This window comes from Mytilus edulis, chromosome 8 (genome assembly GCF_963676685.1).
Source record: "Mytilus edulis chromosome 8, xbMytEdul2.2, whole genome shotgun sequence".
Classification (NCBI taxonomy): Eukaryota; Metazoa; Mollusca; class Bivalvia; order Mytilida; family Mytilidae; genus Mytilus; species Mytilus edulis.
Window position 1 is genome coordinate 26304190 of NC_092351.1, and position 12335 is coordinate 26316524.

Here is a 12335-nt window from a genome sequence, read left to right on the forward strand (position 1 = left end):
ATCTGACATCCAATGGCCAGAGTCAGATACTAGAGCTATCTAAGACTTATATAGAACATAGCATGACTTATTGTTTCCTTGTGGATGTGGTTCATCTTTTTGATGTTAGGGTTATTGTCTACAGATTATTGTTGAAGTTTTTTGTATAAATCTATATATACTATAAACCAAAACTTGTATAATAATTGTTTATGCTGCATGTACTGTTTTTTTCTTCTTCAATTTCATAAGAGATATGATTTTTAATAATGGACATTGACCCAACAATTACTACTGTGAATTGATTTTCCTTTGAGAGATACCAATTTTGTTGATTTCATGTGAAAAAGTTAACCACAAATTTAAATGTTTTTAATAATGAGGTGTAAAATTTTAACTTTTAATGTACCATTGAGGTCAAATAGCCACAAAAATAAAAGTTTTCCCCACTCACTTAAAAAATTGGTACCCAGAAAATAAATGAATCCAGTTGTAATAAAATTATCAATGCTTTCAAAAACGGGTATTGCAATACAATTATTTACAAGATGGCTATAATGTGGTACTTGTATTGACGTGACCTGCAGTAAAGCTGATCTAATATTTGTGAAAGTTTTACGACTAGTACTTTATCTAAGTACAGTAAAAGTTTTACGCCTAGTACTTTATCTAAATACCTGTGAGATTTCTTGTACATATATAGCAGGGAACATTCCAATTTCTTCAGATTTGTTCTTCCTTCCTTTCATCCAGCCATTCATATCTCTCTCAATACCAATAACAACATCCCCCACATCTAACTGAAGTTCGTTGGAGAAGTTTGGCTCATGGCTATATAACGCATAAAAACTTCTTCCTCCTGCAAAATACATAGTATTTTTATCACATTTAATATATAAGTAAGATGAACCTGAATATATTCATACTTGTTACCCGAATGGGAAATGGAAAAGAAATTACATAGTATTATTGCGAACCCTATCATAGTTTTCCATAGATTCACCTGCAAGTTACCTGTCCATTTAAACTTTTGTAAGTTCTATTGTCCCATTGAACAAGTACAACAGGTATTGTTCTCTGTATAGTTTATTTGATGGGACCTTTAAATTTCTTCCAAGAGAATTCTATCACTCATTGATTAATTTACCTGAGTAAAAAAAAATTCTTCCAAATAAATGAAAATACACTTGTAATTGTTCAATATACCCTGGTTGTTGTTTTGTATTCTTCATTCAAAACTGAGGTTTTGTTATGTTTTCATGAAAGGATGTCAATAGTGTATTTATTAGGACAGAAATCAATATAATAGATGCCCAAGGTGTATGAATGTTTGTTTTTTGTTTATTTTTCAAATTCTGTAAACCAACTTATTTTCACAAATAGTTATTCATCTGAACTTATTCCTTTTATGTTGATTTCTCAGCTATTTATTTGAATAGATTAATAATTTTCTTGCTGTTTTTATGTAAGGGAAGACCAAAAAGTAACATTTGTACAATGATTTATTTGTACTCTTATTTTTATAAAATCACTGTTATGTTACTTTTGACCATACAAGAACTGCAATATGTGATGCAGTTATAGATGGAATAACGCTTGAAAAATCTGAGAACATTTTTAAACACTGTGGATATATTCATTAAAATTACCTCCCCTGGTTATAGTTGAGTCTGACTGTTCATGTATTATGTAGTTCTTTTGATTCATACAAAGTGCAAATTTTGCGTTGGATACATTATTTACACATTACATTAAAGGGAAATTCCGCGATTTTTTACTTATCATCTAATTATGTTCATCTCAACATAAAAAACACATTTGCAAAGTTTTAAATTTATATTCCTTCTAATAACGGGGAAAATCAAGTATTTGTAACTTTTTTGGTTGAATTCTCGAGTGGGTCGTGACGTATTAGCCCGATTTATTGAATTCTGGGAAAAAATAAAATCTGTTTAACTCTTATAGCTTATCGACAATATACGTAATTAAAAGCGCACAGCTGACGAATGGTCGAAGTTATTAACCACAATATAAGAATGAACGAAAATGAATATGCATATACCGTTTTGTATTGATTGAATTAAACTCCTATAAAATTATCTCTAGTAAATGTTTTTGAATAAATTTAATTAATTATTGTTGAGATTTTTTTCATAAAATATTTATTATACATTTTTACTGATATTGAACTGAAAATATTTCAGTTCTATTTACCGTTATTGTTTTGATAATCATTTCAATGCAACTAATGTGTGAGCAGAGTGTGTATATTATTTTGTAAAGGTCACTGTATATTTCTCGGCTTGAGGTCAATTCGTTTACCTTGTAGCTATTTAGCCGCAGGTGTGAGTTCAAGCGTACACAGGTATAAATGTTGTTATTTGGAAAGGATAAACAGAAAGGATTAGAAAGAGTATGCTGTCACGATGTTAATACACTAAGATTTAATACACGATGAGAATAAAGATACAATAATTAAATTGTGTAAATTAATTGAAAATAAAATTCAGATTCGTAATTCCGAAAGTGTATAAAAATAAAAGGAAACAATTTTTGATTACTTTCTTAGCGGCAATTGGCGTAAAGATTCAAATATGAAGCAAAAAATAGTAGTTTTAATCTTTTATAAAAACTAAATGCAATATTACCCAATTTGATATACCATTGTACATCTGTTTGATATCATTGACTTTACCGGAATTTCTTAACTTGTATTCAAATCTGGCTGTGTTTAAATGCTAATAAAACTATTGCAATTTTAAAGTTTTTAATTGACAAAAAAATACAACATACAACATGCATGATTTTTTTTTAGTTTCTTTTTAACATTTTATTCTTACATAATTAAATTCATTTGACAATCATTTACACGAACTTTTTGTGAAAAGATTACTAATTATCTAAGCTAAGGCATTATATCTTTTGAGGATTTTTGAGGATTTTTTTTTAAAATTCTATGATAATATTTGTGCAATGTTGAACATGATAGCCGTCATTAATCCAAATAAGTAATACAGTAGTTGTAATAAAAGTTATACTTTAGTCATGCATTACAGATATTGACGAATTTATAATAGTTCGTTCATACATCGTTGTTCATGAAACAATCATTATTAGTATACATGTAAGTTTCCTGACGTATAAGAGCCATTGAGGATGAGCTCCAGAGAAATCAGACTAGTTGCGTTTCGTTCGTTTGTTTGTTGGGAAAGGAGAGGAAATGCAACCGCTTGTACAGATAAACGACAGAATTACCATACAAGCATTTATAGTCAACACAATCAGAAAGAGTTCCCATCGTTAGACGGGGAATATGAAGGCTTCCAAGAATGAACAAGTGACATGTCTAACTATGAACAGTTAGAAAACAGACTATCGACATCGACCGCTTGTTCTTAATATTTGAAACTGTATGCATATATATACGTATACGTGTATGATATATATAGTGATGAGTTCTTGCGTCTGACAAAAACTAAATTCCTTCATGGTTATATCTTGCCATACGTTTATATTGGTTTGTAAGGTGATTACTCACAATCGTTATTTGAAAATCCTGTTTGTGAGATGTAGATTCCTTTCAATACAGAAATTTCGTCTATATATTTCACAAGTGTATAACACGGAGAAGCTCTGAAGGTCCATTACTCCCATTTTGTTTGGGTGTGAACCATCGATGTTTACAGCAATATCACAGAATAAGATGATGATGGTAGAAAGAACTATGGGCGTCATGTGGCAAATATTACATGCATATCGGACAATGAGTTGTCAATCTGTATGAAAAGATTTCCAATACAACCATATTATTGAGAAGGAATGTTTACATGCTATACTCTCGTACAAGTATTACAGGGTTCTTTTGGCGTTCACCTTAGACACACATCTTTTTAACGATGTTTTAAAAAAAGACAGAACCAATTTAATGTCATATTTCCCTATTTTTTAAATATAACCAAAAATACCCCTATTTAGCGAACAAGTAATTTATTCTTTTTTCTGTTATTGAATACCAAGAAAGAAAATAAATCCCGAAATTAAGTTGAAACTTTGATACTCAAAAGTTTCCCAGCAAAATATTCACATTCCCTGGGGATAATTAGTGTTCGTCCAGTGGCATATATAACAATTGTGATGACGAATTACTTCCTTTGTTCGAGAACAATCTTATTGAAATATAAATCTGTGATTTTACTAGGTCCACAGCTTCAATGAACCAAAGCAAAAGTTATACATCGACCTGTATTTAAATCAAATTGGTTCTCTTCTTCTTCTGGTATACAATAGTCTATCGACATTCGATGATTACATACTGTTGGCATACGTGGACTAGTCTATTTACAACACTTTTACCCCTATTTATTCAAAATATATGTTTTTTTCTTATGTTTAATGTATACATGTATATATTTTAAATTGCGCTATAGTTCCGTAACTTTCTATCCAGTCGTATAAACGAATCGTCGGCAAGTGCGTACATTTTTTTAAATCAATATTTCTGGTCTGTTCCAATCTGTCCTTCACTATTGACAATAACTATATATTACATTTTCCCAAATTCACCCTTGGAAAAAATATTTAAATAGATTTTAATTTCATCAAATCTTATTTTTTGGGTATTATTTATATATGTTTATGAATTATATTCTTTACACCAGAAATGTTATTTATAAACAAGCGTATGAGTTTAGTAATGACAAGTAAGACAGAGTTGTATATTATTCATCTGATAGTTCAAAATGGAAAGTTATAAGTTATTAGTTATCAGCCGTGTACACTGATCAATACCTGCAGAAGTGAAACGATGCATGAACTTGCAAGCCCGACAGGAAATCGCTTGAATACCTGGACGTGTCACCTCACATCCGTCACAATACCTTTGGAAGTAATACCTTTAGCCATGCTGGTGATCTGATGAGGGAAGATCAAAATATATTTGTTTATTACTTTAAAGAATTATGAACAAATTAGATTTTCGAAAACAATTTTCACTGAACACTTATTTATGATTTCAACTTTGACTTTTCACCTAATTCCAATATCAACAGTTTAAAAACAACAGACCATGGTAATTTAAAAAAAGTAAGAATATTTTTCGTATCAAGTTAGTTAGTCGGATAAAACAACCGTACGATTGACAAGATATCGACACGCAATTACGACTACATCGGTTACTGTAGTTTTGTTTCTTTGTGGTTTATAGACATATCGTTTTTATTAATCGGGAAAGAAGACAAAATGGCGGATCGCAGAGAATTGATACTCTAAATTTAAAATCGATGGTGATCGCTTATCTAGCGGAATAAAACTTTAATATCTATGAATTTGAGCATTTTTATACAGAATGAACATAATATCAATTTTTGATTTTTTTGCGAAGTTTCCCTTTAATTTAGATAAAAAAAATATTTTAAGAATTACATGATTAATTTGATTAAAAAAACGCTTTAGTTTTGCATCTTGAATAATTTTGAAATCTTGAAAATGACTTTGAAATTTATTTTGCAAACTAACTTAACTAAATAATAGCAATGCACACATGGCTGAGATTCATTTTACTATCATAAATACTGAAGTATGAACAAACTAATCCCCCCTTAGACAAGCTAACCCTCCTATAGGTTATAAGGTTAATTATACAAAAGTTTGATCAGAAATCAACTTTTAATTTTTGAATCATTGTTTATATTGAAACTATTAAAAATGTATTATTGATATTGAATAAATACAATGCCACATGCAGTTTTGCAGGAGTTCTTATTTATTATTTGTACATGTATATTTATCATTGACAGTTCAATTTTTTGTTCAGGTAAATTAATCAATGAGTGATAGATTTTTCTTGGAAGAAATTTAAAGGTCCCATCAAATAAACTATACAGAGAACAATACCTGTTGTATTTGTTCAATGAGACAATAGAACTTACAAAAGTTTAAATGGACAGGTAACTTGCAGGTGAATCTCTGGAAAACTATGATAGGGTTCGCAATAATTAATGACACAAAATGAAAACACACATCTGAAAAAAATTAAAATAAAGGAACGATTTGATTGCTGTTCTTTATCTGACATTTTCTGTCATGGCCTTTCCATAGCAAGGAATATTTTGAATTGTTAAGGAAGATGCACAGCTTCATTCTTCAAGTGTCTATCTTAAGTCGGGAGTCTGTGGACCATTGGTTGTCGTTGATTTCTGTCATATTTGTTATTCTTTTATTGTTTTGTCATAAATCAAGCTGTTGACTATCTCCTTTAATTTTTTCACATTTTGTTTTCTAGATGTATATGCACTATGGGGTTTGCTCATTGCTGAGAACTAAAAGATAACTTAGAGTTGCTTGCAATCCTGTCATTTGGACTCGTACCATATCTTAATTTGTATACCAGTATCGGTTGACATTTTCCATGATGACTATTGCTATGACTATGAGGAATATGATATGGTAAAAAGTTAAGTTTTTACTTTAAAAACAAAATGATATGGTAAGGTTAGGTTACTAGTTGACTAACCACCAACCTTGCCTTAGATTGATTGATTGTTGGTGCTTAATCTTGTCTTAGACAACCTTTCTATAATTAGACCAAAATTGTATGGTTAATTACGGTTACTTGTTGACTTACCTATGAATTCCGTATGACCGGGCAATGACTAGCAAGAAATGACTTGGTAAAGTAAGTCTACTAGTTGACTTACCTACATTTTCTGTGACCTTGAGGAATATGACTTGGTGAGGTAGGTTGATTTTTTGACTTACCTACATTTTCTGTGACCTTGAGGAATATGACTTGGTGAGGTAGGTGGATTTTTTGACTTACCTACATTTTCTGTGACCTTGAGGAATGACCTTAATGACCTTGCCATAACTATGACGAATATGACTTGGTGAGGTAGGTTTGCTAGTTGACTTACCCACATTTTCTGAGATGACCTTGCCAAAACTATGAGGAATATGACTTGGTGAGGTAGGTTTACTAGTTGACTTACCTACATTTTCTGTAATGACCTTGTCGTAACTATGATGAATATGAGGTAGGTTTGCTTTTGACTAACCTACACTTTCTGAAATGACCTTGCTAAAACTATGAGAAATATGAAGTTGACTAGTTGACTTACATACATTCTTGATGACCTTGCCAAAACTATAAGAAGTATGACTTGGTGAGGTAGGTTGACTATTTGACTTACCTATATTTTCTGTGATGACCTTGCCATAACTATGAAGAATATGACTTGGTGAGTGATAGATTGACTAGTTGACTTATCTGCATTTCTGTGATGACCTTGCCATGACTAGGAGGAATATTACTTCGTGAAGACGGTTGACTAGTTGACTTACCTACATTTTCTGCAATGACCTTGCCTTAACTACGATTAATATGACTTGGCAAGGTAGGTTGACCAGTTGACTTACCTACATTTTCTGTAATGTCTACTAATGACCTTGCCGTAACTATGATGAATATGACTTGATGAGGTAGGTTTGCTAGTTGACTTATCTTCATTTTCTGAGATGACCTTGCCATGACTAGGAGGAATATGACTTGGTGAGGTAGGTATATTAGTTGACTTACCTACATTTTCTGTGATGATCCTGCCATTACTACCAGGAATATGACTTGGTGAGGTAGGTTTGCTAGTTGACTTACCCACATTTTCTGAAATGACCTTGCCAAAACTATGAGGAATATGAAGTTGACCAGTTGACTTACATACATTCTGTAATGACCTTGCAAAAACTATGAGAAATATGAATTGATGAGGTAGGTTGACTATTTGACTTACCTAGATTTTCTGTGATGACCTTGCAATAACTATGAAGAATATGACTTGGTAAGTAATTGATTGACTAGTTGACTTACCTACATTTTCTGTGATGACCTTGCCATGACTAGGAGGAATATTACTTCATGAGGACGGTTGACTACTTGACTTACCTACATTTTCTGTAATAACCTTGCCAAAACTATGAGGAATATGACTTGGTGAGGTAGGTTTACTTGCTGGTGGACTTTGAAATGGCGATGATGTAGGTGTCGGAACTTTTGGTATAGATACTTCCTTCCCTAAAGCCTAAAATATCAAAACATATAAGACTTTCTGTGATAGTAATTCAGCTACAAAAAGTTAAAATCAACATTGCAGGAGCATCAATTCCAATTTTAACCAGTATTCTTTTCTTATTGCTAGAGTTTCCAATATATAAGCCAAAAACTGCAACTAAGACTCCTATATTCTATTTTTAGCCATGATGGCAGTGTAAGATGATATAGACATCCTATAGATATAACAGGCAAACTTTGATTCCACTGTAAAAGTTTTTTAAATAAAAGTGTACAGCCATGGGTTGTCAGAAGAATGACAATAACTTACTGTGAATTCATTTAATTGCGTGGGTACCAATTTTTGTGGATTAAGGAAAACTTGCATGTTTGGTGATATATATCTAATTTTGTGGTTCTACCAAAACCTGCATACAAACCTACAGAAAATTTGTCATTCGTTTGACATTTAATTTTGTGGTTCACCTGTACCCACAAAATCCACAGAAATGTGTATCCAACAAATAATAATGAATCCACAGTACATAGCACTTCTGGCCAGGTGGGCCAAAAAAATATTAGATCATAAAAGTTTATCTATGTTACCTTTTTATCGTATGAGAAGACTGGTGCACTGTTTCTGTTCAGGGAAGATTTGGCTAGCTTTGGTGTTAGATCCTGGTTCTTTAGGAAGGAACTGACAGGAGAGTGTCCATTAGGTAAATGAAGGTTAGATGTGTACACTGTAAATATAAACATGTCTTCACCATTATAATAATAAATACAGACAATAAGCTTGATTGAGTACACCCCATTCATTTATAGTTTTTAAATATTCTTGAACGACAAATAGTATACTGTCATCAGAGAGAGTTTTTTCAGGCAAAATAAAGTAAGATTCAAGATATAAAATCTTCCTTTAAGCTGCTCTTATAGAGTTGGTCTACACTTCTGTCCCTTTTTTGGGGTGCAGCTATCATGTCTTGCTTGACCCACAAAATTTTTAACCACAAATGTTTACTTTACAAAAGAAGATGATGTTGTTTCACATGTACTAACAATGAAATTTTGTGTAAATTCACAAAAAAAATCAAGGGAATTTTTTATTACAATAATTCTCAACTTATCATCACGTCTCGTTTTTACAGTTGTTTACAGCTGACTTTTCCTATTTAGAGGTTAATGGGTAATATATAGTATTAAATTCAAGTGTTATATTCATTTCAATTACCAAGCCACTTAAGATTATGGTCTGTGCTGCCCTCTATCAATATCAAATTATTACTATAACAATAATTGAATATCTGGATTGCTCACCACAGTATGCCATTAGAGATAATCAACCCTGAACTTACTGGTAATGACTTAGAACACTAATATCTTCCCTATAATCATTTGGTTCAAAGCTAAATGGTTTTCCTACAGATGATTTGATTTATGAATGACAGATGTAAACTGTGACCAGAGATCATTAATTCATATCTGCTGCTATGCATAAGACATTTTTTTTAGTAGGAAAACATAACATCTTTTTATTGTTATATCACTGAAACTGTTGGATTGCCTCCCCTTGTCTTGCTTTTGTAGACTTATGTTGAAAGTGAGACATAACAACCCTAGACACCTAACCTTTGCCTATATCAGTTTCCTCCACATAGCTTCCAGGGAACCAGCCTTCTTTATCCTTTATCCTGCCCTTCCACCACCCATTTCCTCTCTTTTCTATCAAGGTCACAACATCACCAAGGTCAAGATTAAGTTGGCTGTCTTCCTGGGCTGTGTATGGGTACAGTACATGGTATAGTACATCTGAAATCAAATTTTACAAACTGTGATGACTATTGGATTGACAATTATTTTGTATTCTCTATAAAGAATAAATACATGTGCCATTAATTTTACCTCAACTAATTTATTATAGTTGGAAAAGAATGAACATTTTTTGATTGTTTAAGTTGCAATGCCTATTAAAGACCTTCTTCTTTATGTTTTGTTGTTTTCAAAAAATAGTTCACTAACAGTAGTTTAATGTAGCTCATTCAATGTCAATGCCCTCAGTTCATTTTGTATCAAACAATCAAACATAAGAAGCATATGGCATATGGTCCAGAGACCTTTACCCTTAAACTGTAAAATTCAAAATATCTACTAGGAATTAGAATTGGAAAACTTTTTGTAAAACCTTATAAAAGACCAAAGAATCTGGAACAAAAATTAAAAAGAAGTTCACCTGCAAGTTAAAAAATTAAATCAGTGATATAAATCATTATGGACAACAGTTACAAAATATTGTGTATTCATTATCTATCTAAGGCATCAGGCCCTGGGTCATGGACATCACACATTAAAGAAAATAATTAGTATAATATATTGTCACACCTAAGGCATTAACAAGTTTTTAAATATTGCTTAAAATGAACAGAAAATAATGGTTTGAAACAAAAGTCATAAAAGCAGCTTAATAAAACCAAATGTTTGTCAAATGTAAAAAGCTGCAAGACAAAAAGCTCTGGGAACCATTTTTTTTTAGATGTATATAATAATCACTGTATATCTGGAAAAAAGAACTTCCTTGAGATGTAATATTTTAAGAAGTACCGGTACAGATTTCATCGTGGATTGAGATCAGATTACAAAAAATACCCTGAAAAAACTTCTTATATTACATCAAAGGCATCACAATATGTGTTTTGCAATACCCTTTGTTAAAAGTTGCCAAGTGTTTCTAGTGATCAAATCAAAAACATGGAAAACATGAAATTACACTTGTGAGAGAACTTTGTTTATAAAGTGTAAGCATACCTCCTAATCAATACACAAATGAAATCAACATTTACTTACCATAGGCGGATCCGAAAAAAAAAAAATGGGAAAAAATTGGTTGATTATATAGAGAATCATTGAAGCATGACTGGAGCGGGCCCCCCCTTAGGTCAGTCAGCGACCCCCCCCTCCCCCTTAGGAAAAGTTCTGGATCCGCCACTGCTTACACATTAAAGATAACCAGCATCGTTCAATTATCTATTAAGAATTCTTATCTTTTGTCAAAAAGTAATTTTAGAGTTACATGTAAGAAGAATAACAAATTAAAACATGAAAATTAGACTTAAACCTGCCCCTTTTTCTAATGTGAAACATATATATGTTTATATATATGTTACAAGAATTTCCACTGCTTAATTCTTAACCCTTGTCATCGGCAGATTAAATGATTAAAAAGTATGTTAAAAGATTTGATTAGTGCCATTATCCAAAGCAACTGTTTACAATAAATTAAAGAAGAATATTTGACAATTACTTGAGTCAGCTATGATCACATAGTATGAAGAACAGCCTTATGTTCAATCAAATCATAATCTTGCTAAACACATGTAAAGATGATAAATTGTAAATATTTCTTGGTAACATACTTTCTTACAATTAGCAGGCAGTAAATTGTTCAAAGATAACTGGTTTTCATTAATTTAACATAAAACGCAATATTCTCAAAGCTGACATATGAACATTGCTTTCCTGGAAATTTTCTGCTATTTAATTTGTAATGATGATCTAGTAATACAGGTGCTTTAAAATCAGTGAGTCATGGGGGTCTGTTATTGTTATACTAATGATACTATCTAAAACCTGAATCAGAGGGGTAGAGAGAGTGGTTCTTCTCCAATGGTGAACTCTAGGAAGTAAATCATTAGTTTAAATATTCCCTTGCACATATTCCCTAAGGTTTCAATTTGGACAGATTATATACATTAGCAAGAAGAGGAATTACACCAGTGAATGTCATGTGATAGAAGTACCAGCAGCTCCAGACTTAGAACTAGGAAAGGAGAGCATTTAAAAAAGAAGATTTGGTATAACTGCCAATGAGACAACTCTCAACAAGAGACCAAACGACACAGAAATTGACAATTATAGGTTACCATACGGCCTTCAACAATGAGCAAAGCCCATGTCTGACACTGATAAAAAAGAGAGAAATAGTCTTGGCAGCTCAGGTACAGATGAGTTTTGATATATATATTGTGTCGTTTCGGAACTGATATATAATATAATTGAAATTTTCATTTATATTATATATCAGTTCCTATAATCTGTAATGAAAAATCATCTTTGTTTTCTAAAAATAAAATCATAGCTTTATATATTGATTGATTATTACTAAAAAAGAACTATTCACCAGACACAAAAATGATGCAAATATAATCAACTATAGTTCGTTATACATCCTTTATAAGAAGAAGCAAAAGACTTATTAAAAAAATATCTAATATGAAGCTATAACAGACCCAGATATGGCAAAAGGTAAAATCGAATAAAC

General features: G+C 31.6%; 1 protein-coding gene across 6 annotated transcripts in view; it reads right to left on the reverse strand.

Moving 5' to 3' along the window:
• The window catches only part of LOC139485203 (serine-rich adhesin for platelets-like), a 46518-nt gene that overhangs the window by 14263 nt on the left and 19920 nt on the right, over nt 1–12335 (reverse strand). For 3 of the 6 annotated variants that reach the window (XM_071269469.1, XM_071269467.1, XM_071269465.1), the window contains exons 5-9: nt 9650–9829; nt 8627–8763; nt 7935–8051; nt 7841–7859; nt 657–838 (exon numbers count right to left, since the gene is read on the reverse strand). In XM_071269469.1, the coding sequence (XP_071125570.1) occupies nt 657–838; nt 7841–7859; nt 7935–8051; nt 8627–8763; nt 9650–9829 (635 nt within the window). Of the gene's footprint in view, nt 1–656; nt 839–7840; nt 7860–7915; nt 8052–8626; nt 8764–9649; nt 9830–12335 lie in introns of all 6 variants that reach the window. The other 3 variants (XM_071269470.1, XM_071269468.1, XM_071269466.1) reach the window with 1 other exon arrangement.